This window comes from Apteryx rowi, unplaced genomic scaffold, assembly GCF_003343035.1.
Source record: "Apteryx rowi isolate R43461 unplaced genomic scaffold, aptRow1 scaffold_14, whole genome shotgun sequence".
Classification (NCBI taxonomy): Eukaryota; Metazoa; Chordata; class Aves; order Apterygiformes; family Apterygidae; genus Apteryx; species Apteryx rowi.
Window position 1 is genome coordinate 5,244,706 of NW_020447641.1, and position 27,123 is coordinate 5,271,828.

Sequence of the window (27,123 nt, forward strand, 5' to 3'; positions counted from 1 at the left end):
GCTCCGCCGCCGGCCGCCGCGGGGGCGGGCGCAAACCGCCGGCGGCGCCCTGCTGCGGCTCCCGCGCCGTAACGGCCGCGTCCCGCGCGGTAACGGCCGCGGAGGCTGTGAGCGGTGGGCGCTGTGGGACAGCGAGCGCCTTTGCCGCGGGGCAGCGCCGCGTTCAGGCGCGGGGTCGATGGACGGGCTTAAGGTCCGCTCCCAGCGCTTGCTTGCCACGCGCGGCGCCAGGTAGGTCTCCGGGTTGTGGCGGTTCCCCGCCCCGCTGCCCCGCGGGGGGTTCAGCCCCAACCCCGCAGCGGCGTGGGCGCGTCCCGCCGGCGGCGCAGCCCGGGTGCGTGAGCGGCGCCGCCGCGGGCCGCTGGCGCGCGTCGTGTGCCCGCAGCCAGCTGCTGCYCTTGCAGAAGCACCGTGCTCTGCAGCTGTCCGGCCACCCGGGCCCGTGGTGCTTTTTGCACGAGGCGAAGAGCTGCGTAGTAAAAGCTTATTTTCATGTGTCAGTAGCCGTAGATTGTAGTCATGACTGCCGCGTCCTCTTTCTTGAATAAACTACTGAGCTGTCAAGTGCTTCACTCTAAAATACCTCCCAAACAACAGATCGTTCTTAAAGCTCTTTCCAGGACTTTTCAAATTTATTAACGCTTCTCGAAAGGCAGGCAACAGAACAAAACCTCCTGTCCCCGTTTTGGTAGAGCGGTAGCGCACATCACCACTTCTGCATGGCATTCCTCAGCTTACACTTAGGCTGAACACGTCCTCTTAGTTAAAGCATTGCGATGGCACCTGCACTAATGACGCTTTTAGGGTTGTAACAGAGCCGGAACGCATGATGCCACTGCAGATACCTCCAGACTATGAATTGGGTTTTAAAGCATGACTGCAGCCGATAACCTCATCCTTAATGATACTTAAATGTGTGCCTCAGAAAAGTGAGGCTATCATGTTAGGAGAGTTATTTTTTTGTTCACAAAACCTTTGCTTGTATCTGTTTTACAAAACATTATGGAAATCTGGTGAGTGATACGAATTACACTACTGTGTCTGAGCTTAGTATTACATGGCTTTGTCTTGGACTTAGGTGTTTTGTTTGGATTGTCTTTAGAATAATAGGCTAATGAACATCCAGTAGAACTAAATGCTTTGTTTAATATGTGGTCACCCTTAATAGCTCAGAGCTTTTTATTTATTTATTAATGATTGGATCAAAGTTTCTAGTTCTGCAGATTTAATACAAGTTTAGTTGGATGTTATTTTGAATCCATTCTAGTAACTGACAGATTTGAAAATAATTGCTGTATTTCTTCTATTGCTGAATGTATGGCTAAAAATCACCTTAGAGAACTTCTGCCTCTTACTTACCAAGAGCAAAATTCTTGAAAGCCCAACAGTGATATAGGCATGAATCTCATCTCTTGCTCTTAAATTGAAAAAGTACCTTGCTCTTCTTGGAAGAATTTCCTACTACCAGTTTCTACAGAATTAATAAAGGAAGCTAAAGGCATCAGTAAAAAAAATCCCTAGCCAGTGGAGTTAAATGAGGGTTGTGTAAAAGTGAAAGTATTGTTATTAGTCAGCGTGGAGTTTTTAGAATAGCTGTAGGGGCTTAAAAGACAGCTGTGAGGAGGAAAAAAAAAGCCATGTTTTGCATGGTATGTATTTGAATTTGTAAGTATGTACTGTTTCTTATAAGGTTTGCTGCTTGATTTAAAATGGGTCATTTCAGAGGTACTGTTACTGAAAGTTTAGGGGAGGATTTTGCTTATGCCTTGAAGTGGTCCCTATGCTATACCTCATGCTTTGAATCTGGATCAGTTCCAGTGTAAACTTGTTCCATTTCCCCTTTCTTTCCCCCTACTCTAATTATTTTTATTCTGTGTCACATCTCATTCACTGTGTGCCCACAAAAATACTTCTGTCTGCTCAAGAGAAGCTGGTGTAAGAGCAACTATTTCTTTGGATGTTCGTGCTGGATTGAAGTGCATATGTAGCTGTTTCCTTGGACAATACCCACAGCTATAATAATTATATGCTTTTCTGTCACATGTGTTTAAAGTTCTGAATTTATATCCAAAATGTCATTAAAACTAGCCCAATACAGTGGTTTTTCATTTTGTTTTAATCTGAATAGGGGTACTCTACAGGCTGTCATCTTCTCTAAAACTCTTCTTGTGATTTTTTCCCCCCCCCCGTCTCAAAAACAAAATCAACTTCCCCTCATCATCTTCATGAATGATTGATGTAATTCCATGTAATAAGGGTAACCTTTGAGCTTCCCTATGTTAAAATAGGTTTTCACTTCCTCTTATGGGAGAATGCCACTGTATTGCCTTTACCATATTTTGTAAYTCCTTGTTATGAGGTAGCTGGTTCTATCAAATCAAATGTATTTTGCATTCTAGAGTTCAGGCTCAGAAATAACTATACACTTTAGACAGATGAGGACAAAAGAAATCAGAATGCATCTGGAAACTTGGGCTTGATGTTTTCCGTTTTGACCTTGAGAGAAAATGGTATCCTTAATAAAACTCAGAATATTGGGAATGTTTAATGGAACTGGTAGGAATCAATTTCTGCAGCTATTTTCAGATACGATTGTTCTATCTTAATGGTTGGAAGGAGGGGAAAAAAAAAATTGGTCCTGGTCTTTTTCTGAACTAGGAAAGCTTTGACAGTTACAATACTGGAAAACAGGGTTAGAAAGACAGGGAGAAGGAAAAAGCTTTCAGTGCCCTGCTCAGTTGAGAGGCAGAAATTTAGAGTGGATGTGAGATGCCAACAACAACAGCCCGCTGTGCTTGTTCCTCTTACTTTTACATGCCTAAAATCTAAAATGCATGGGGATGTTTTAGCCTTAATGTTTGAGAGCAGTAAGTGTTTATAACTTTGGTCCTTGAAATTGCTCATTCACAGCATGGCTATGCTGTGAAGCTTGTTCAGGTGGCTCAGTCTTTGAGACACCTCTTTCTGGAGGTAGGATGTGGCTTATTCTGAGAAGTGTGTTAACAATAGCCTCTGTTTATTTAAAAGTCTTACCTCTTTCTTAAAACTAAACTTGTTATTGCTATAACATGTCCTATTATTTAAAGCATATGTCTTGAGAAATAACTGTTTAAATGTTGTGTTATGATAATCTAATGTAATTATTTTTTCATCTTGTGATCATAGGGAAATATTTTTTATGTTTTGCTATGAAAAACTTTACAGACCTTTTATGTCATATGGAGCACTAAGGTGAAACTGTAATATGAGGAAACTGCCTGCCAAAACATTCTGTTGGTTTCTAATTAACTTATTATTTATGGCAGAAATATGCTGGCCCAGTCAGATTTAGATCTAAAAGAAACGGCTCTAAAAGAGGATTTGAAATTTTACTTCATGAACCCATGTGAAAAATACAGAGCAAGACGTCAAGTACCATGGAAACTGGCTTTGCAGATTTTGAAGATACTTATGGTTACTACACAGGTAATCTTTTCTCTCTTTTTACTCTTAGAAAGTGTAGTAATGATACACAGGAGAAGCAGTAGGTCTGTGCTCCAGCTCCTTGCCATCTCCAGATGTTCTTTACTGACTTCGCTCTTTAGTCCAGAAAGAAAAAACACTGTGAAGAGGGAGTGTGGTGAAAGAATACAGTGAACTAAACTGTCTGGTCAAATACTGCCCCCAAATTTCCAGGAGGCTTTCGTAATTTAATGTTTTTAAGATAACACTTCAAAACAAATTACTCTTCCTTCCCACTAAATCCAACACTGTGTTATGAAATGTTTAGGCTTGCTGTCACAATACTGCTGTATATTCTGTTCCCTGCTGCGTTCAAGGCCCTTTAGGCTAATATATCACTGTTTCACTGCACTGCTTTGTGAAAGTGACGGCGTTTGGAACGTAGTCCTCAACTCTAAATGTGCAGGTTCAGGTGTGAAAGTGCTGCAGTCTATCTGGTGGCAATGGAGATGACTGGGCTACTGAAGTCGGATGTGCCCCTTGCTTGTATCAAATGATGTATTTCAAACTTTGCAGATGTACATGTAAGCAGGGGCAAAGAGAATTTTAAATTGCTGTTTATTACAGTGCAGTTGAGTGTTTAGCAATCCACTGAGAAATGCTGGCTGGAGGATGGGGGAAGGAGAATGGGGCAAACGTGTAAGTAGAAATGGTTTGCCTGGACCTTTGAAATACAGGACTGACATCTGGCACTTTGCAAGTACAGCTAAATATACAAATCCTCAAAATGTGCTGAGTTGCAGGATTCAGGGTTTGTATTTGACTTACCTGCCAGAATGAAGCATTGCATGTCCCTGTGTTGTATTGAACGCTTGTGTTCTTCAGATCCCTCTAGAAAGCCCTGGCAAGCTCTTTGGCTTTGCTGGCAAAGAGTTCCGCCTCTGTTGCTGCAGTGGTGGGAGTCCTAATGCAGCTCTGTCTGCAGGCGAAGGCTGGGGTGTAGCAGTCAGTCTGCCTAGACAAGGGTAGCTTAAAATATGCTATTGAAGCTAATGCTGGCACAATTGCTACCCATAGTGACTTTGCTGCTGAGAATAGGGAGCATATTAAAGTGTGTGTGTGTGCGGGCAAACAGGACAGTGCAAATGCAACATAACTCTAGCAGAACAAGTACCTTTACTTTCTTGGTACTGTCATAAGCAAGGGAAGGGTTGCCCTGTCTTACAAGCAGGTGCACCTAAAATACGGATTATTGCACTGTCTTAGAAAGGATGACAAGGCAGTAACCTCAGGTGTGAAGTTGTTCTGTCTCATTATTCACATGGCTGTTAAAAGGTTCAGTACTATTCAATATATCCTAGCCGACTGGCTTAAACTCTTGGGACAGTAAATGAACTCACTTATAACTTCTCTATCTGCTGTTCCAGTCTCTCTCAGTCCTTGTGAGCAGAAGGGGTGCTCTACTGCCCTGCTTTCTAAGGCCACAAGACTTGCTGGGTCCTTTAGGATTTGTCAGTGCACTGCAACACTCATCAGCCCTGGCCTTGCTTGGATGCCAGCCAGGTAGCCAGCAGGGAAAGGAAAACGGTTTCTGAAGGAAGATGTGCTGCTGCTCTGCAAGGCAGTCTTGAACTTGAGTTAATAGTAAATAGGCAGCTTCTAACAAGCATCTCTATGCTTCAGAATGAAGGCAAGATCCTTGAAGGATGATTTAGGAATAATTTAAGCTTTCTTCTGGCTGTTTTTGTCTGATAACAGCCTATTAAGCACGACCATTGCTGCAGCTTCTTTGGTCTGGTGTTGCAGCTGGGGCATTTGTGCCTTACTGAAAAGCAGAAGAGGTTCCTGTCCTAGTATGGGAAATGTGTTTTACTCCAAAGCTGTGCTGAAATCCCCTCGGGAGTCCCCTGAGACAAACCTATTGGGCCTGTCTTATTTTTCTGCATTGTAGTTGGAAGACCTCTGATTTGTAGAGATATTGGAGTGCTGCAAATTCATTTGTAGCACTCTTAGCAATTTCACAGTCACCTGAGGATATAAATAGTTGATTTAAAAGTTGGATAAAASAGTGAAAGTTCAGTTCTTACTATACAGGTTGTATAGACCCAGGCACACCTGACATCCCCTTCTCTGTCCGTCCTGGCTGCAACTTTGCCATACAACCAAAGAGTCTTGCTGTAAATAGTCCTGCTTCATGTATTCTTTCAGCCCAGCCCAGATCTAAGTAATTGCTGTCTAGGACAAAAGATGAAGTATTCCAGTGAAGGGGACAAATAGGAATGTTTTCTGATTTCTGTTATTTTGAATGAAGGAATTCGTATGTTAGGGGAACCCTCCTGTTTGCTTTGGGAGATTTTTGAGATCACAGTTCTCTTGCTTAGAGTTTCTCACTCTTATTTCTTCCCTACTTCTGTGAGTTTCTTGTGGGGCTTGGAAACTCCATACAGTAATGAGACAGTTTCACGTTTGCTCTTAGTAAATAGTTTAAGCCTAGGAAGAAGAGTTAGCTGTTTGGAGTCTGGGATTTCCTTCTGCTACTACATTTGTCAAGCAACTCATTGCTTGATTTCCGCTTCTAGACTCTGTTTGTGTTCTCCTTGTGGAAGAAGATTGGGAGCATCCACACAGGTCTGCACAAATCCTGATGAGTGTACACAAATCCTACACAAATCCTACACAAATGCACACTCTGCTGTGTGCTGCTGCTTCTTATCATAGCCTCCTTAACAAGCACCTGGGGCAAACAGATGACTTAGTTGCTGTGGGGTCCTGCATAGTCTTGCTCTAGCGCTGTGTCGTACTGCAGACAGAAAGAAGCTGCTGGAATTTGTCCCATAGCAAATGGAGCACTTCTGTTTTAGCAGGCTGCACTGTTAGGTTAGCTCTTTTGCTGTTTGCATCCTCCACAATTTTTTGGTGAATTCCAGTTAGAGTTGTTGGTCCAGGATATGTGAAAGGTAGAAATGATCTAGCTGTCTTAGCCACATTACAGAAACAGGCACCTTTTTATTTTCTGTTTATTATAGTTGAAAGAAGTGAAGCTGTTTCCAAAATGCTGCTGCTTGAACACTTCAATTTTTTTTTGTTTGTTTTTTTCCCGTTGTCAGCTTATCTTTTTTGGTTTGAGTAACCAGTTGGTGGTTTCATTCAAAGAGGAGAACGCTGTTGCTTTTAAACACCTTTTCCTGAAAGGATATTCTGGTGTTGATGAAGATGACTACAGCTGCAGTATATATACGCAGCAAGAAGCTTATGATAGCATTTTTTATGCTATTAATCAGGTAAGTGCGTTTGTTTATAATGAAGAATAGCATTAAAGCTGAAGCTATAGCTAGTAAACTTCTGCTCAGGTTCTATTTTTCTGTCTCCCTTTAGATTTTAATCTTAATATTTCAGTGAGTCTGCTTAGGTGGTGTTCTAAAGTTTGTGTGTAGATGTCTCCAAGATACAGAAATAGAGACAAATCTAACACAAAATTTTGTTCATTTAGTGCATAGTGCTGAAGTCCAGAAAGTTTGCAGATTGGTCATCTTACATGAACTAGAACCTTTGTTTAGGTCTTTCTTTGAAGAGCTATGGTCTTGAATATACCTATGTATGGTATTCAAAAAATTTGTGCTTACAGCTATACTGAATTGCAGCTTTGTAGTAAGTGCCAGAGGCCTCGAAATGGGGAATACAGTACTTCCAGTAATGCAGGGACACTGGCCCTGGTTACGGATGGTATTTTAAAGAACAGTCCCTTTACAATTGTGGGAGGAGGGGGAATAAATCTAGCATAAGAATTCAATAAACAGTTCTTATTTAATACTGCTACATTTGAAAGTCATGAGATGAGAGTGTGTGTGTGTGTGTGTGTGTGTGTGTGTTTAAAAAACAAAACAAAACGAATCTTCCCAGAAACAGTTCAGGTGGGATGAACAGAAAGAAAGTGGCCTTAAGCCACCTTTCGTTCTCTCTGACCTTGGGACATCAGCTTTGAGGCTTGGTTTAAAGCTGTTTTGCCAAGCATCAGTTATGCCCACCAGGCATCTGGGAAATGCTATGGTGTGAAGGCTAGGCCTCCTTTTCAGGCAGGCACTTGTACAGGGGCTCGTTGCTTCTTGGCCATCTCCTGTAAGCTACAGCAGAACCATCAACAGATCAAACGTTCTGTTTCTGCTGTGCTGGACAAGGCCCATAATCTGACTCCTGGTATGTTCAATGAGTCCTGAGGTAGTTTTCTTGGTCTTCCCTTGAACTCTCAATGTTGCTGCTGTTTCTGCTATAACTTGTTCCTTTTCTTTTCATTTTTTTTCTTCTTTCTTGCTTTACTTTCCTTCTTTTATAGGCACTAAGACTGAGGTGAAGCCCAGATAGAAGACAGTAGAGAAATAATAGCTTTATATCCTCAAGAATGAGCCAATGTGTGATACAGGCATCAGAAAAAGGTCTCTTCATAAAATGTCTATATTATATAAATGTAGACATGCCCTCTGAGGAGCTTAAAATTCATGTAATCTGGGTTCTTTAGTGCCTTGTGAAGTTCCTGCAGTTTTTATCTCATGTAAGCCTTTTTATTTTTTTAAAGTGGTTTTCAGGTGAACACTGAGACTTTTTTTTTAAGCATTCTAGGAAGGCCTAAGCCTTTTTTTATTCCGAGATGGGCAGCTAGAATCCACAGTGTGTGGTTGTTTGGCTTTTTTTGGGGGGGAGGGGGGCCGTGGTGGGGGGTGCTATATGTAATGGACCACTGGGGTATTTTCATGTTTTGCAGAAAAATCGACAGACTTCTCTGCTTGAAGAGTATGCAGCTTCTTCCTACTCTTCTCTCTGGTCTAATCTGGAAACTTTTTTTATGAAAAAAGCCATGCAGAGTTGCTATGGTTGTATCCCATCATCTGGCAGAGTATGGAGTACCAAGATGTTGCAGAACTCTTGCTCCTGCTGGTTGCTCTGTCTTAGGCTGCTTGGAAATATAGAAATGGAGTTTTACTTCTACTGTTGTGTAGTGYGTTATTTGAAAGTGATATGTGGGTAACTTCCGCAGTCATGTGTTACTGTCAGGACGGCAGAGCCCCTGGGTGTGTGTGGGCAGAACAACAGCTGCTAGATGCAGTGATCTGGTGATGGCCTTAGAGGGATGTGTAATTGTGACTAATTACTGCTTCCACTCACTTGACATGCCTTAGTCAGACTTGGCTTCCTTAGTTTATTTTGATTTAAGATAACTTTTTTGTGGGGTACTGAGGCAGTGGTCTTCTCCTTGGCTATCTAAACTTTTTGCAAGCTCAGCTGTGAAGACTTGAAGGGCAGCACTGTGAGGCAGAGCTTTGGATGGGAATGTGCAGGTTCCCATTACAGCCATTTTTGGATGTGGAGTGTGCGGTAGTTAACAGCTGCTGGGTTTTTGTATCACCGTAGGGAGTCTTACATGAGGGACTGATGCAGTTAATGCCAATAGGGGAAAAAAATAGGGTAACAATGGATGGTAATTAATAACCAGATTAGTGTTTAAGGGAGAGAAGGTCTAATCCATATCAAAATCAACTGAACAGCAAGTTTCTTAAAGAATGGGAAGTCCTGTCTGACTACCCATGTTTGTGAACTCAAGCCTCCTGGGAAATACTTCCCAGAACAATAAATACTTCCTGCAGAGATGACCAATGTATGCTGCCCTGAGCTGGTTTGTCAGGTGAGGTAATAATAGAAATTAATGAATTACTGGATGTTTATGCCTTTTTCCTTAAAGGACCATTGGTCTATCTGGCTTCTCTTGGGCGATGTTAGTTGGTGTTAAGCTGAGCTGACAAATTACTGCTTTCATGGTTAGTCGTAGATGTGCTCCACCGTTGAGGAGTCAAGAACTGTAAGAAGTGCTGTGCCCCCAGCTGTTTGCCTCAGCTGTGCAAGTCTGGGAGGTGCGACTACAACGATAGATGATACAGCTTGCTTTTACTTGTACTTAGAGTAAGTGAAGAAAGTGCCTTTCAAGCTTTCAGTTGCCTCTGTGCTTGCGTAAAGCAGGCAGGTTAAATTGCTTTTGAAGGTTGCCCAAGCTCTGTACATGTTCCATGGATGCTACTTATATAGTGCATACGTGGCTTTGCCGTTTTATAGCCACGCAAGGATCAGTTTGCGTTTTGTTATCAGAGTGGATTTTGGGGACAAAGATTGAAACTGTGACTTAAATTGCTCATACTTTCAATCCCAGCCTTTTCACAGAGCCAGTAGTACTTTAGGCAGGTTTATTTCCTGCCTTCTGTAAGATGATTGCTTTAGGGGAGGGATTAGTGAGGAAAAGGAGGAGAAGTATGAAAACCATTTACCAATCTTTTCAGGCCTTAATACCAAGTCTGAAAAGATTATATACATTTTTAAATTTCTTCTTAGTATTGTGCTTTTAACTGGCCATCCTACCAACATCTGAGTTCAGGACAGAAAAGGGTCTTATGTTGCTTAGGGTTTTTTAAATTGTGCTGAATTTTAATCAGAGGATCTTTGTTTCAAATGGTTAAAAAATAAATACATAAGAGAGATCCATGGAGTATGTGTGGTTAGTGGCAATGCTGCATTAAAGTCAATACCTGGCATCTAATTTAGACTCTTGCTGTATGGCACATGTAATCACTTGCAGGTGCCCCAGCAGGTATTGGGCTCCTACTCACTGTGTAACCAGAATGCCAAGAACTACTAATGCAGATGGCCAGCAGCCACCTCAACTTCCCATGATATGTCCACATTCAATTTGCAGGCTTTATGGGAAACTAAAGACTTGTTATTTTTGAGTTCTTATGTAAAAGCTACATTAATATAAATAGTTTTGTTCAGATTGCAAGTTATTATGTCATATGCAAAAAGACCTAAGATAAAGTGGGTGGACAGGGAATAGGTAGTGAGACCCCAGCTCCTCCCTCAAACTGGTATCTCTTGTTAACTTCTAGTTCTGTTTTGCTTTTAAACTAGTACAGACAATTAAAGAACATTTCCCTGGGGACGCTTGGTTATGAACAAGATGAAAATGAAGGATCAGGTTTAAAAATCTGTAAACAGCAGTACAAAAAAGGCACAATGCTTCCTTCCAATGATACACTGAACATAGATGTTGCTACCGAAACAGGTATGGAACTGTTGTACTAAAAAAACTTCTTGCCAGGGAGTATTTACACTGTAATGGTAAATCAGTGATGTTTAATACTAATAGCTTTTGCATGGCAATCACAGGAAAACTAACATGCTTGTTGCTGTTTCCCCCCTTTGCTTTACAGTATTTGCTTAGAAATTATGACTTTGCAGTTTATAGGAAGAAGGTTTCTCTGGCCTTTTTTTCAACTGTTGTTCATTAGCTTTTTCTTAATGCAGAAGGTTCAGATACAGAATTCTCAATGCTGGTAAGGCTGCAGCTTCAGTGGGTGTCCTTAGCACCTCTCTGAGCAGAGTCCCACCTCATAGCTTCTCAAGAGTTACTACATGCACCTGCTTCTGATCCCACTAGTTGGGCTCTGTATGAATAGTTTTGTGCAAAATTAACACTATGCCTGACTATGACTTGTGCTTGAATCTGAATATTTCAGTTTTATGCTGCTTTCTATGTGGAATTTTTAAAACTTTAACTTTTCTTCCCTTTTTTTTTTTTTTCTCCCCAGAATGTATCCTTTTAAAGTCACAGGAGCTAGCCAGTAAAAAGGCTGAACTGAAGTTGAACTCCTCATTTTTCAATCTTGAATTTTACAGGTAAAGTTGGGGGGTTTTTTTGGGGGGGGGGGAAAATGTTTTTTGTGGGTTTTTTGTTTTTTTTTTCTTAATTTTATTTTTTGTTGTCCTTTCATATGAATATGCTGCATTATGTTCTGTGTGGTTTCCTTGCTTTATGTATGTTTGTATTTTTGATTGTATATGTATTTATACGCTTCTTTTAAACATTCAGGCTTATACAAGTTGAAATCTCCTTCAAGCTAAAAGGCATTGCTCTACAAACAATCCATGCCCGTGAATTGCCTGACTGTTACGCGTTTCAAAATACTGTAAGTGAATATTGGGTATGGTTTACATTAAATTTCTAACACTTGTTTGTATAGTAACAAGGGTCCATAGATGGTATCCTTATCCAGACTGTATGGAAAAGCAGTTGGGCATGTCCTGGCCTAGGAGGAAGCTGCCTTATGCTTAACCCCCTTTTCCCAAAGGCTGCTGAAGCCCGTAAGAAATTATGTTGCCATGGAACAATGTTGTTTTGTAACCTATTCCAGCTGGTAACTTCATAGTCTGAGAAGGGGGTAAGTAATTGTTACTCATCTAACAAACTTAAATTTACTTCTTTTTTTTTTTCTTCTTCTTTTTTTTTCTGGAATATTGCTTTTTAATGCTATACATTATGTGCTCTCAAGTCTTCTGTATGTGCTGTCATTTATGGTGACAGCTTTCTTAAATGCTTACCTAAAAATACTAATGCATATTATGTCAAAGTACAGACCAAGATTTACTTTATGGAATATATTTTGCTAGTCTTGTTTCTGATTTACCTTTATTTTCAGATTACTTTCAATAATAGAGCCCACAGTGGAAAAATCAAAATTTATTTTGATAGTGATACTGATATTCAAGAATGCAAAGACTGGCACATATCTGGTTCTAGTAAGTATTGTGTGTGTATGTATTTGCATGATGGAAGTGTTAAACATCTCCTCCTTCCGTTTCTCCTGGTCCATAACAATTGGACTAACAAGATATTCCGTGTCTTCTCTACCACCTTAAGGCTAAAACCTTGCCTAATGCGACTCATTACATTTTTGTAGTTAGTAATCAGGAATTAATTCCTTTCTGAAAGGGTATTGATGATATAAGCATCTCTATACAGCTGTATATGTCACCAGGCTTTATCTGGAAGGAGGATGAATGTTTCTTCTATAGGTTTTAGTTGTTCTGTTGCTCTGAGATTACTCAAATAATTCAATTTAATATACTAAGAGTGGTAAATTCCCAACTCAAGCCTTTATAGCCTTCAAAATTATTTCTCTTTGGCTAATTGAAGCCTACTATTTCTGAGATTAGAGGTTTAGAGATTATTTTTTTGCTGCCGCTAACTGTCATGATGCATGTAAGCAAAGGGTGGCATCTACCTTGTTCCTGTTGTTAAGGCTTTATCTGACAGCTAAGAAGTGGATGCTAAAGACTCCTTCAGAGGAGTAGTCACTGACTGAGCACTGTGCAACTACTTCTCCCCCACAGTGACTTGCTGTAAAGGAGTGTGGCAGAGTAATAGTTTCTTACGAGCTATACAAGATATCAATTAAGAAAGATGTCAAGCGGCCTCCCCTTTGCTTGGCCAAAGCCAACTTTTGTCTAATAGTGTGTTTTATTGGCATTGAAGTGGTATCTTACAGTATGAATCAAGTAATCAAAGCACTGTGACTTGTGTGTATGTTCAGTAACTTCTTGCAGCTGTCTTTCAACTAACTATTCTTTAGTAGTTTATTTGCATATAATGAGCAGCCAAGGGAGAGAGAGCATGTAACTTCATTATAAAGGTGAGCTGAAGAGGTATTATACCAATTAAAAATTAGTGTTTGTTTATGTAGTTAAAAACTACGTTGTGAAACTTGTAGAAAGAACTGATGCGAGTAAGCCAAAGAAAATACCTGTTTTGAAAAGCTGTGATCCTTGGGTTCACATGATGGCTTCTAAACCTGTGTGTGACAAGAGTATGGTACAGTTTCTGACTGCAGGTCAGGGAATAAGAAATGGTCTTGTGTGCGTGGAGAGTTGTGTAGTGGTTGTGTGTGTGATTATTTTGTGTGTGTGTGTGTGCACATGTGTTTAACTTAATTGTATTGAAACCAACCAGATCCTGCATTTCTTTTATTCCATGCAGTTGTAACACTGGAGCACAGATGGACAGATGAGCTTAGTGGAAAAATGAGAAGCTTGCATCAATGTACTTTTTTTTCTTTAATTTTGAAGAACTTGAAATGTGCATTTCATGTTTGTGGCCCAGTCTATGTAGCTCTCTTGGGCTATGGTTCTCTGTTCAGTTGTGCTGGCGACATACTTGCAGAAAGGTGGTGTGCTTTTTTTTTAATAGCCCATCTGTTTATGGGGTGAGAGACTTAAGTGCAAAATACATGACCTTCTGTAAAGGTGTCAATGCTTATGATAAATCCGTTCCCAAAGAGATGTGAAAAGACTAACTCTTTCCTTTCTGTGACTCACAGTTCTCCAGAAGAACACTCAGTATGTTCTGTTTTTTGATGGATTTGTCATTATAAGTTGCCTTGCTTCTCTTATCCTCTGCACACGATCCATTATTCTTGCCTTGAGACTGCAAAAAGTAAGTACAATATTCATAGTCTCCATGCTTATTTTGTCTCTGCTATCATGTTTGATACTAGTTTTGTGAAGTGTTAAGTTATGAAGTATCAGTGTATCTGTTGCAGCATGTTGTGCTCTTAGTGTATCTGTGCCTCTAGAAACAATGTGTAAAGGTCTGTAATAAACAGTCACCAACACAATGAATTTTACTTTTGCTTGTGTAGTACTGTAGTAAGTATTCTGTTGCATGTGTCAAGGGCAAAAGTAGGGGGGATTGACTTAATTTTGTAGAGTATCTTGTGCAAAAAAACTTCTGAATCTTTGTGCTGCTATCAGTCAATGCATTTTACACCTTCCAAACATGAATTCTTTCTGCCTTGGCTTCAAAGTAGAGCACCCATACAGGTCATGCTGTGAATTAATGCTTTAATGAGTATTTTTCAAAGCCAACTGTAATTTGAGAAATAGACTGTATGCTGTACCTTCTTACATTTGGCTGTTTTCTTGGTCTTCCTGGGGCTGGAACCACCCTTTTCAGTTCTTTCCTTCTCCCTTCACAATTCTTGACTACAATCTGCTGTCAAATTCTTCCCCACTTGTCTTCCTCTGCATACTCTGAGACTAACTCTGGCTTCATCTTGAGCTCGTGTAAGCAGACCCAACTCTTCCCATCCAAAGAAAGCAATGCAGAAACATGAGATGGCCTTGCACGGGAAGCTTCTGTTCACTTGAGTTGTGCACTGTAAAACTGCTGTGCTGGAAGAGTTCCCAAATGTCCAGAGCCTGGTTGATATTTCACACTTTCTCACACCCCAGGCCAGAGTTGTTACATAATTTAGTACCATTAATTGTGATACACTTTCTAAGCATGTGGATAAAGGGAGTTGGAAAAGAGAGAGCAGGACATGCAGCATATGAAAGTGCAGATAGCTACTTATCTAATCCAATATACCCTCTTTGGAACTTGTAAACAAGGCAAAGGTGAATAGGATACAGATCAGCAAAGGTATTGCAAGTTACTGTCAGGAACTGGGACAGCAGCATTTATTCATGAGCAGAGAGAACAAGTGAAAGCAGATGGGCAATACTGGGTGCAGGAAGTGGAATTGCTGGCTCTGTTGGAAATGAGAGCTGTTGACTGATAGTTGTATTTGAATTGAAGTTACTAATTTTCCATGTTCTTTCACTCCCTCAGCTGAGTGGTCATGCTCTTTTGGGGGGTGGACAGAAACCTCTTGTGAAGGAGTTTGAAAAGGGGATAACAAGCCATGCACGCTTAGGTTATTGGGGGTCAGTTATGAAGTCATTTATTTCGTGAAAAGTTGGTTTTCAATGACCTAAGCCTGTCTTAAAATCTCTTCTTGTATTTTGTTTTTTCCTGTTGCTATTACTAACGATTTTTAGGCTATTATTCCAGCAAATACTGTGGGAAAAGTGGGCAAGTGAAATTCGAGCATTGCTACAATACTGGGGCATCTGTGCATATCTTTCATTTAAGGGGACCTGTAACTAAACATCTAAATGCTTCTCAACAGAGATTTGTGAATTTCTTCCTGGAGAAATATAAACGTCATGTCTGTAATGCTGATCGCCTAGAGTTCATAAATGGATGGTATGTCCTGGTAATTATCAGTGATATGATGACGATCATTGGATCAATCTTAAAAATGGAAATAAAAGCCAAGGTGAGAGTTTAATGCTTCAGATAAAATACTAGTCTTGTTACAACCAGGTGTAACATGCCCTAACTAGGGAAAATGTGAGGGAGCTATATTAGTCACTAGTCACTTTTTACTTTTGCTAATTCTTGTTTCTTCCTTTCCCCTCATGTTGTTATTCACTATAGTAGAATATAAGCAGTTGTCTGAGGTTTTGTGTGTTGCTTGTTCCTGCTTGAGACCTGTTACATATGTTGAATCAAACTCTTAGGCTTGCTCTCTTTCTGAGCGCTAATGCCTCTTTTCTGAGTGTTGACGGATTCTTGCAGCAGTTGAAGAGGATGTGTGAGCCTCATCCATTAAAACAAACGCTGTGGTGTGCAAGTTTGACTAATAATTGGTTTTATTCCCCRAACTGCCCCAGACTCTTTCAATAATACTCTGGAAGCTAATTAAACATCTTATTTCTATAGTGTTAAGCTCCTTAATCCCTGCTTTAGGACTTGTAAGTAGACAGTACTGTAGATACTATAGAAAAGACAGTTCCTAATTAAAAGCTTTAGGTTATGTTAATAATTAAGAAGTAGCAGTACATATTGCACAAAGACATCAAGACTCATTACCTTTGATAAAACAGGGGTCTCAGCAGCTCATGAGACTGGAAACATTACTACTATGGCTTGCTTTCCTGGCCTGTCCAAACTAAAGGCACAGCCAGTGTCAGCTACTGGTCCTTGACCTTCTAGTCTGGACTTACTGAAATCAATGTGTTTTGTCCAGCTGGCAGCTCTTTGCGTGTGTGTGGTTTTTTAGCAATAGAGCATGTGTCAACAGTTCATGTGTTCAAAAAACTTTGTATTCTGGGAAGAATGGGGCAGCTAGTGTGTTGGTGCTGCTCCATGTGTATTGATGCTCAAAGGGCAAATGCCTGGAGCGGCCTTCAGATGAAACACTTGGGAATGTCCAGCTGTGTGGTGAGATGGAGGGGAGGGGAGAGAACAGAAAATCTTGAACAGCTCTTGTGCTTATTGTGACTTGCTCTAGCCTTCTGCTGACTCAAAATGCAGAGAGAATTGGTTATAAACTGCACTGGCAGTGGAAATGGTGTTCAGACTTCAAACGGCTAGCAACCTGTTCAAAACTGTTCACGTTTGTAGCATAGACAGGGCTGTAGCCCTGAAGTTTGCTTTTTAAGTGATTACTTGTTTTAACAGTGAATGAAAAATTTGTGGTAGCAAATGTTAACCTTTTTAAATGGAAATTTGGAGCTATTAATCTAATTTTAAAAGTATATTGTAACCAAAGCAAAGGCATTAGTTCTTTTAGACTTCATACAAATCTTGTTCAATAATGTCAGCATAGCTGTGCTTCTGTATGCAGTACTATTGCTTTTGAGTGATCTCCAACTGCAGTTTATACTGGTCTGATTTTTGTGATTTGGCAATGTCATTTCAATATTGAACTGTCCAGTTTTGTCTGAACTGCTGACACCTGTATAGTTGTCAAGTTGACATACCTACCACTTTGACTTGACCACCTGCTCTTTTTGGATCCCTCAGAATCTCACAAGTTATGATGTCTGCAGCATTTTACTTGGAACATCAACTTTGTTTGTCTGGGTTGGAGTCATCCGATACTTGGGATATTTTCAAACCTACAATGTAAGGCTGGAATTAAATATTCAACAATTGCAACACATTTAGGTCTGTCATTTATTCAGATCTCTTAATATATGTGACTTCCTTTTCGCCCTGACTTATAGGTACTCATTTTAACTATGCAAGCATCCCTGCCCAAAGTTCTAAGATTTTGTTGCTGTGCTGGGATGATTTATCTTGGCTATACTTTCTGTGGTTGGATTGTATTGGGACCTTATCATGAAAAGGTATGTCAGCAGTTATTGCTTTGTTTGTTTGCTTGTTTGTTTTTTGTCTAACCACGTGTAAATACCTAACTGTGTAGAGCTCCTAGTTATTTTAACAGATACAAGTCTTGAATTCATGTTTTTAAAAGCTTGAAAGAAATTGCTTAACTCTATCACCTGCTCCTTTTAACAAAGTAACTATATTCTTTGTCACTGTGTGACTGAACTCCTTATTCTACTGAACTATAACCACAAACACGAGGCTGTGTTTGTGATGAATGTCTGGATGGTTTATCCAGACAGTGTCTGACAGGGGACCAAAGGCACTTGGGTGCGTTATCTCTTTCGCCCTCTTCTGACAATCCTGATGCAATTGGTATGCTGATGCATTTGTTACTGTTTCAGGGTATCTCGTTGACTTTGTTTTCCAAATCTTTCCCTTGCTATGCAACTTTAACTATTACCTGTTGACCCAAATATGGATGGATAAGTGACTTTATTAATCTCCAAAAGTATGCCAGCATGTCCCTCTTCCTGTTTGAAACCTGGGTGCAGTACTAAAGTTTTGTAAGTTCCCAACTGCAAGCAGAAACAGCTGTAACCCTCAGATTCAAAGCTAGAAATTTGTGTCTGACTTGTTTCCTTTATTGGTGGATGCTTTATATGACAGTCTGGGCAAAAAGGCAGATTCCTGATCTGGTAAATTCTGAATGTCCATTAATGAGTAATAAATGTATTACTACTCATTCTTGATTTCTGATTATACACAGTATATACTGTAACAAAGATCCATGCTGCAGTGCTTGTTTCAGCTTCTTGTATCCCCAGAGTTAGGTTTCTTCTGACATAATGTCAGTCTGTCTTTCAAGAAACTTAGGTATTCGGTCTGCATATATTTTCAGTTGATGACAATAAGTTTCTCTAGGGGAGTCACTACATGCTGTGGGATCCTCTGTGATACCAGAGGGTCAATTGCTTGTAACAGGCACAGTGTAAATATTGTTCTTCTGACTTTCCAGCAGAAAGTACGTTAATTATCTGAGTAAAAGAAATTGTAGTCCATGATATGCCTGTCTATGAAAATGTTAACTCTTGCTAAATATCACAGTCAACGTCAAGGAAAATAACTGTAGGGTGTGTTGGATGTGTTTTCCCCCACCACACACCCTTTGCCTTCTCTCTGAACTATTCTCCTGTACCCCGCTGGAAGGCAGTGTGGTTCTGTGCAGAATGTGCTGAGCCCAGTGCAGGGTTCGCAGCGTGCTCTGCCTGCACAAGCTGTCCCTTATAGCAAATGGTAAGAGCCTTCCCCTACTGTGCAGGTGGAGAGGAACGTGGTCCATTTGCTCAAAAATTCTGAAAGTCTTAGTTCAAAAGTAGAGAAATATGTGTTTTCCCTTCCTCTACTACAGGTCAGAGAGGGAATGGAAATCCTGCTTTTGGTTTTGTGGCAACCAGAGGGCGCCATATATTTTTAATAACACTTTCCTCCTTCCCTTTAATCTGGATGTGGGTGATCTTCGTGTTCTAATAGTTATTTGTACTCAATATTTTCTAGTTTGAAGATCTGAACACAGTGGCCGAGTGTCTGTTTTCTTTGGTCAATGGTGATGATATGTTTGCAACATTTGCTCAAATCCAGCAGAAGAGCACACTGGTGTGGCTGTTTAGTCGGTTGTATCTGTACTCCTTCATTAGTCTGTTTATATACATGATCCTCAGCCTTTTCATTGCACTCATTACAGACTCTTATGACACCATAAAGGTAAATCATTAATCTTCCCATATACTTATTTCTTCTAACCAGTTCTGCATTCATTATTGTTAATTGCTCAGCACCATAATGTCTAGCATTAATTATGATCAATCGTGAGAATATTAAAATCTTTCAGCTTAAAATCTGGGGAAGAAATTGGGGGGGGGAGGGGGAGGTGTCACTGGGTAGTCACCCAAGTGACTGTAGCCAATAATTGCCTTGGAAAACCATGCTTAGTCTGTGTCCCTGTTCTGTATTTCCTACCACTTGATTTGGCTTCAAAACGGTAATAGCTAATGAAAACAAAGCTGGTAGGTAATTGGAGGGTAGGTAAAAGTCATTTTAGATACAGTTGCACAGAGATGGATAAATCTTGTTTGGAGTGAATATGTCTTCTCATGGCACCAGAAGCTGAGGCAGGAAGGTTTGTCAGCGTCTCTGAGAAGAACCACTTGGCAGGGGTGTGGCTCAGGGCAAGCGGATAATTCAACTTGTTTAGCTGTCTAGATTTACTTAATATGCCACTGGGAAATGTGTGATTATTAAGGAATTTGTTCCAAAAAGCCTGCTACTTCTCATTTAAAGTAACATTGTGCCATCAGTTTCAGATAGAAACTGGAGGAAAGTGAAATTTTCCCAGTTTTCAGTTCTTGTCCTCCAGTGCTGTCGTCTTTGCACTCCTGGTAGTGGCAGTATCAGTAGGAAGGAGATGTGGAACGAATGCTCTTTTAGCTCTTGTCCTTTTCTGTCTCTGTGTCAGGTAAACAGGCCAGCAGGATAAGGCTGGGATCTTACATGGACCACAACTTCCTGACCAAGCAAGAGTTCTACTTTCTAAGCGTCTCAAAATACAACTTACTGTCTGTACTTCTGAGCTTATTGGATGGTCTGAACTGAGGAATATTGTGTTTACCTGTTACTCTCTCCTTTGAGGACTTTGTGCTGAACTGGTGTTTTGCAGACCACTTCCTCAGCATGAAAATGCTAAATATCTGCATTAGGGCCTTTGGAACCTAGAGTTGGGGTTTCTAGTGAAAGTGAACCCAGCGTGCTCACAGCAAGCACAGCAGCTAATGTGAACAGGGGAGAAATAATGTATGACTAGAGATCACTTGCTTGGTCTTAGGGACAGTAAACAAAATGTAACAGAGAATCTGAACAGTATGAGTTTTATGTGAATTTCTAGTTTGTTCTGTTCCCCCAACTATATATAGGGTGCTTCTGGGCTGGGATTGTTGAGGGATGGGGGTGGGAGTGGGGGTGTTTCTTCTTCTTGCAGCAACAGTGAACAAATGAATCAGTAGTCACTCAGTTTTGGCTATCATAGTCTAGAGACATTGGGTGAATAATTTCTCGTGTTATAAATAAGATGCTTTATTTTTCAGAAATATCAACAAAGTGGATTTCCAGTAACAGATCTACATGAATTTCTAAAAGAGTGTGGCAGCATTGGTTATAGAAAAGAACAAGCTTCCATGCCATTCATCTGCTGCTGTAGAAGGTCAGTATGGTATATTTAGTGAGTGTTATTCTCAGAGGTGCATCAGTTAGCTTCTTACTGCAACATGCTGTTCCACAAATGTTGGAACACGCAGAATTCTACCTGTGGAATATTTGGACTCTTATTCCTCTTGTGTTTTACTTTAATTAGATCTTTAATAAGCTTATGGTGAAGGGGAGGTAATTCTGAGTTTAAATGCACACTTTTAAGTGTTCTGCTCATACAAAAACTACCATGCAGAAACTGAAGCTGTGGAGTATAACTTGGAACTGTCAGGGAGTCAGGAGCAAATTAAGCTTCTGCTGCTTAGGCTTTTATGACTCTTTTGTTTCCAAATCGCTCTTCCACCAGGCTAAGGTAATAGCAGACAGCAAGAGAATGTGATTTAGCAAGGGACCTGTGCTTAATCCCAAAGCTATGTCATGTCTGTGGTAAACCAGCTCCAATATCATTTGTCAAAATACTGGGAACATGTTTCTAAATATCTGGTTGCGACTGACTTCAAACCTCCACAGATCTTGGCGATGTCCTCCTTATGCTGGTGTTGGTGAGATGTGCAGACATCTCACCTGGTGCTTACTGGCTTAGAAGTCTATTTTTTGAATTCTGCCTCTGAGGAAACCTAGCCCACCTTTGAATCCATGCTAGCACTGAGGATGGGGATCTTGTCACTGTCACTGGGCAGTCTAGGGATATTCGTGCTGGGGCACGGAATGACTGTGGACACAGTGTAAGACAACCAGCTTATGGGAGGAGGAATAGAGCTGAATGTGACTGCTTGTTGAATCTCAACTGGTGTAACAAATCCTATTTTAGCAGTAGGAGACTTGTCCTACTTGCACTGAGGCTTTTGTGAAATGCAGCTTTTTACTTTTGATGTATGCTGGGAGAAAGGAATCTCCTAGCCAGAAAGAACTAAGTGAGATGATGTTGGGCGGATATCACGGCAGTTGCTGTGGGCACTTGAAAGCTAATTAGTTCATGGGAACTCCAGCCAGGTACACCTTCAGGTTTCATATCCAAGTCAGCCCTGCAGTCAAAGAGAATCTTGTCTGCTTGAGTATAATAAATCTGCTTTAGTATAGTGTGTTGCAGTGTGCATCAAGAGAAGAAGCCTGGTAGCCGGTGTGAAAATCTGGAGTTCTTGCTATTGTAACAGTTTCTGCTTGATTGTTCCAGTGTAAGTGTTGGAAGCTGTGTGCTGAAATAGGAAAATACAAAACAAAGGGATCAAAAATCATTTTTGTATAGGCAAATATTTCCTATTGTATTTCCTACTGAATGAGAAATTCTGAAATTTTCTTTTACAGACAACAGAGCGATGACAACTTGATACTTATTAATTGATCATGCACTGAAATTCACTACTAAAATATGCAAAGAAAGCATATTTGTATGGAGAAGAATAATTCTCCAAATAGCAATGAAACCAACTACTGGACCTGCTTCCATGTGAACAGACTAATCTTATTGAATTAAGGTGCTGGGGAAGAAAAGCTGCTAATGTGACATCAGCTGGCTGAACACAGTGAGAGCCCAGAAGCTATCTTTGTTTGGAGGAAGGCTGTGAAGAACTTGGTATTCTTGCCCAAAGTTTGGTTGCGTCAAAGAAGGCTGATTCTTGAGAAGTGTCTGGGGGAGCTCTGTTTGCTAATCACCTCTAGGAAGAAGGAAAGTGGTCCTGAACCAACAGTTGTTGTTAATAAGGGAAARAAATATATGAAATGATATTTAAAAATAATTCCACGTTTAAAATAAATAAAAAGTAGACTGTTATAGCTCTTGGCAAGAAGAAGGGAGGAGTTTTTCACTTCACTTATTGAAGCAATGCATTAACATTGAGACTGTAATTTCTACTTGGCACAACTCATTTCCTTAAAATAAGTCTATGTAAAACTACGGAGCTGCACAAAAGTGCAGAATAATTGCTGTTCTCCCTCTTGTATATCAGTTCTAACACAAGCCACTGATAGTTCACAATCTTTTCTTTTAATAGCTTTACTAAAAACAAAAGCAATTTTTTCCTGAATCTTCTCTGTTATACCCATAATATTTGATGTACAATGCACCCAGATTAAACATAATACTTTAGCTATAGGTAAATACTGTGTAGTTGGAAACTTCCATGGCAGGCTTCATGTGAAGGATGAAGCATGAAAAGATTATTGCTATTTAAGTGCTGTAAACTTGAGGACAAATTCAGGCAAAACCAAGGCTGTGGAGTTGATTTACCTAACTACTTGCATTTCAAGTACATGTTAAATGGAAGAAGACATTTTAACAACTGAGTTGGGCATTTGGCTTGTTCAGGCTATTTTTGCTTGGTGAACTTCTTGGTGTATTTACAGATTACTATACTAAAGAAATTTTTTTGGTTTTTTGGTTTTTTTTTTCCTCCCTCCCTTTGACCTTCTCTTTTACAGAGCAAGATTCAGATTGCAAGTGCAATCTGAAATGTTCTCCTTGTATGAGTAAAGTGAGTGAGGTAAAAAGGGAAAAATGCAGAAAAGTCTTGTACAAGGTCCTGGCTTACTGACAGCTGCTCTTACAGGAGACTCATCCTCAAAATACTGCATACTACTTTTCTCCCCTGCCTTTATTGCTTCCCTGTGAAGCAAAGCATGGTGAATGTACATCTTTGTCCACAGAGTTCAGGTCTTCCTGCTCTGCCGGCGGGGATTCTCGCTGTGTGCCTGGGAGCACCCTCTGCTGAGGAGCCAGCAGTAGCTAACCCAGCAGGGGCAGCACTCCTGGACGTGCCCACAGAGCTATACTGTCATAGGTTGGCATTGTGCTGGGTCCTCCAGGCTCTTAGGAGAAAGAACATGATGATGACTTGAAGATGACATTAATGAAGACAACACAAATTCTGACATCTACTGTGGCTAAAAGACAGATCAGAACCATCTGAATGTACCTGTTACTGAAGGCAGCTGTTGCCACCTGAGCTGGACTGACGTGATGCTAAAAGTCATAGCAGAACAGGTCTGTCCTGGGACCTCTTAACATCTTAATCCCGCTGCTGTACTTCTGCGTGTACTTTCTTTGTCATGTGTCACTATCTTATTTTGTACTCTCATTTCTTTTCTGCCCTGCTCTTATTGGCTTGTCCAGGTTGCCCACTAGTGTGCTATGGCTCCTTGTTCTCTTCAGGTCTCTCTTGTCATCAGTATAAAATGTGAGCATAAGTGACAGAATAAAGTGTAGATCCCCAAAACAYGATGAGGGTGAAGGGAGACCTCTTCTATATGAACAACCATGCTTCTGCTTCAGAGGCATGAATTACCCAGGTTCAATCTTTGTTTCTCTTCAAGAGTGCCTTGGAGGGGAAGGAAAAAAAAAAAAAAGCCGGTGTGGCTGATTGGGATGTTTGCTTGTTGTAAAGCAGAGTTGGACTGAAAAGGTGAGGCTGTTAAACCAATTTCTCTGCTTGCATTTTATACTAAAGCATGATTGACTGTGTTTTGCAAAGCAAAGTTTTGGGGGGTTGGTGTGTGTGCGTGTGTGGTTCTTTCTTTCTTTTTTTTTTTTTTTTTTTTTTTTTTTTTTTTTTTTTTTGATGGAGAGAAGCTGACAAATCCCCTTGCCTTGCACTGGATGTTTTAACATCAGCAATGCGTGTAGTTATTCTGAAGTCTGGCAGGAAGAAGAGTCTCAGAGGGGATCAGGAATCTTTGAAAATAGGAAAAATGGGAAAATGCTAGTCAGAAACTAGTTATTGTTTTAACAGCCCTAATTAGAATTTGGAAACTCCATCCTGTGATATTTCTGCAAAGCCAAGAGAACCARCTCAGCTGTTCAGAAGGGAAAGTCTTGCTAACAGCATTGTCCAGAGCTTCTGTTCTTGTTAATACCCATTTACCTACAGTAGGTCAAGGCCCTAGGTATAAAAAGCCTGATTTGCTGCCCTTGAGCAGAATTATTAAAAGCTCATGCTGTTGTTTCACTAACACCTTCAGTAGTGCTCCTCTGAAGCCTGTAATGGACAGATGTTGTTCTTGCCTTTGGAAGCATCCAACCCAGCTGTAGTGTTCTCAACACTAATCACCTCTGAGTTGTGAAGACCCAACACTTGGTTGTAGTGTAGACCTGGCCTGACTTCTGTATGAAAGGCAAGAGGGAGTTAATTATGGTTCTTGATCTAAATTTGAATAAATGCTTTCCCAAAGGACAGAAGCAAAATATACCAGATTTCTTTTTCTTCTTCCTGTCTGGGGTACTGGAGAGGGGATATATGGTCAAAACCAGTGCTGGATTTGCACCTTTTTTGGTAGGCTGAAAAAAATTATAGGTCTGTCTTCATTTTCTGCCTCTCCTTGGGSATGCTTAAAGAAGAGAGGTTAATAACTTTGCAGTTTCTCCAGCGGTGTTTCTGGCTAGCAGGTAAAAGCAGTGGTGACTAAACTCCGGGAAGATGTACTAACTGTAATTCAAATCCCTCCCCCTATATTTGCCTTCCTGACAATGAATACTCTTCATGTTGTAAATGAATGCCATTTTGTCTTGCTTGGGCTGCACCTAGATGTCTGGAAGAAACAGTTTTCATGTCAGTATTTGCATTCATCTGGGCTCTCTGTGAGTATCCGTGTTTCTCTTGCTGAAATGTCTTTGGGATGCACAGTCTTCTCCCTGTCCCAGTTTAAGCAATGTCTTGCTATGGCCTCAGCTGCCTCTACAGCTTATGGGTCTTGCTGCATTACAAATGAGGATAAAAATTAAATTGCTACTAATAACGAAGACTTTATGTTATTAGCAAAGATCTTTAGTTGTTTTGTCTTTCACCAAACAGATGCTAGTTGCCTGATTCAGAATAGAAATTTACTGTCTTCCACTCTTGAACAGAAAAATCAGTTTTTCTCCTAATGTTAACATGTAGAATTTGTTGGGGTCTTCTAATGTATGCTTTGGGGCCCTGGAGAATCCAAGTGCTCTTCTGAAAACTACAGAAGCGATGAACATTTATTGATTACTAGCCAAGTTTCTTGGCCCACACAGTGTGAGATCTTGACTTTTGTCCCTTATAAAATGCTGTTGTTTTCCATATTTGTTGCTATTTTACTAATAGCTTTTTAGAACATCTCTTCCCTTCTCAATTCAAATGGTTTCCTAGTAAACAAGACAACAATCCAGTATGTCTGAAAATGAATTGTATTATCCTCACTGAACTACCTTCTGTCAGTACTCATAGAAATCGTAGGTTGGAGACTTGAACATAGAAAAAGTAGATCCAATTCATGTTATGTTAGAGGCTGAGCTTTTGTATGACATGCTCCAGTATGTGTTGCCCTAAGGGGGCATACAGATATATTGGGTAATACATACCTCAGAGGGCTCTGGCTCGAGTCCTGCATCTCTTGTGACCTGCGAGTTGTCCTTATTGCATGTGTCTTCTGAACTGCACATGCCTGACTGAAGCAGGCCAAGCTCTTAGGCTTGGATTTTTTATTTTTCCTTGGTAATTTTTCATACTGCTGCCTGACATAGGATAGCATGCTGTGAATGTATGAGAACAGTAGAGGTTCTGGAGTGCACAAGCCCTCGGCTGCTTTCTTTGGGCCAGACGGTGATCAAAGTGTTTGTGTGGTGTGGGGAGAAAGGTTGGAGGCCAATGAGCGTTGCTGTGGTTAGAGCTCAGCAGGTAGTGTGGTGACACTGAGAATTGCTTTCCCGCACATTGGGGCTATGTTATGGGCAGGTATTGGCACAGACAAAGCCCCTTCATCAGTAAATAGTCCGGTTCCTTCCTTTATCTATGGCCTGGTGATTCTTGTGCAGATTTGGTCTCTGCTGAGCACAAATGCACTTCAACATGTTTCCGAAAGCAAAATTTGACCTTCAGTGTTTTTGTAGGCCAGCCAGTCCTGTAGTCTTTGAAGTAAGTGTCAGGTGGGGTTGGGAAGTGTTCACCCACAGAGTTGGGGCCTTAGGTCCCTGTGTGTTATCCAGGCTAGGTATATTTCTGGCTGGGGGCAGAATACCAGGGCAAAGTAAACCCCGTAGCTGTGCTGAAAGCAGAGCTGCTGTTCCTCTGCCCTGTGGAAAGCAACTGCAGCTTTCAGGCTGAAGCAGAGTTTTCTTTTGTGCAGCTGGCAGCTCGGCCTTTAGCTGGTGGAGATCTCAACAGGAAATTTTGTAGTAAATGTACGCATGTGTATTTGTCCTAGCATGTACTTAACGCAAGAGAACATTTGTTGTACAAAACAAGAACAGTACGAGTTACTCATTTTCAGTGCAGAACTAACAGAATAAGTATATTGTTGGTGTTGAAAATCAGAAAAAATAGTTATAAAGGACCTTGTATCTTCTTATGCACCCCTTTTTGCACCCTTTAATCTGAGTTGCCGCATGCCTGTCTGAGATCAGGGATAGCCAGCAAAATCCCCACTTAGGTCTACTGTGGATGCGCACAAATGGTGCACAGACCTCTATGGTGTTTGGGTATTAGATTCCCCCCCCCACCTTATAAGCCTCTGTTGTGTTACCCTGCTACGGTGTGCCCCTGACAGAACAACGAAGTGTTTTGTTGATGTTTAGAAGGTCTTGCTGGGGATGGACCCTGCCTGTCTCCAGCGTAAGAGCCGTCCCTGGTCTCTGTGAGCCCCAGTTCTCTACACTT

At 40.8% G+C, this 27,123-nt stretch overlaps 1 protein-coding gene across 3 annotated transcripts; it reads left to right on the forward strand.

Annotated features, from left to right (window-relative positions):
- The first annotated feature begins 74 nt into the window (after window positions 1–74).
- Window positions 75–27,123, forward strand: MCOLN2 (mucolipin 2). 3 transcript variants are annotated; one of them, XR_003252154.1, is made up of 15 exons: window positions 75–231; window positions 3,306–3,465; window positions 6,549–6,722; window positions 10,387–10,540; window positions 11,067–11,154; window positions 11,348–11,444; window positions 11,955–12,054; window positions 13,632–13,747; window positions 15,264–15,413; window positions 16,946–17,047; window positions 17,149–17,271; window positions 18,809–19,015; window positions 20,392–20,507; window positions 21,818–23,492; window positions 27,042–27,123. XR_003252154.1 is itself a non-coding variant. In XM_026057634.1 (15 exons), the coding sequence occupies exons 1-15, from the start codon at window positions 179–181 to the stop codon at window positions 21,852–21,854; spliced, it is 1,740 nt and encodes a 579-aa protein (XP_025913419.1). In that variant the 5' UTR covers window positions 75–178; the 3' UTR covers window positions 21,855–23,998. The 3 variants fall into 3 exon arrangements, 2 of the variants coding, with proteins under 2 accessions (XP_025913419.1, XP_025913421.1); XM_026057634.1 differs by lacking the exon at window positions 27,042–27,123 and adding an exon at window positions 13,292–13,354 and having other exon boundaries at window positions 21,818–23,998; XM_026057636.1 differs by lacking the exons at window positions 21,818–23,492; window positions 27,042–27,123 and adding an exon at window positions 13,292–13,354 and having other exon boundaries at window positions 19,767–20,485.

Excerpts from the sequence above, each read along its gene's own strand:
- MCOLN2 (XM_026057634.1), top strand. The coding sequence starts at position 179 with ATGGACGGGCTTAAGGTCCGCTCCCAGCGCTTGCTTGCCACGCGCGGC. Across the intron at positions 232-3,305 it reads CTTGCCACGCGCGGCGCCAG|AAATATGCTGGCCCAGTCAG; the intron begins GTAGGTCTCCGG and ends TATTTATGGCAG. Across the intron at positions 13,748-15,263 it reads TTGCCTTGAGACTGCAAAAA|AGATTTGTGAATTTCTTCCT; the intron begins GTAAGTACAATA and ends GCTTCTCAACAG.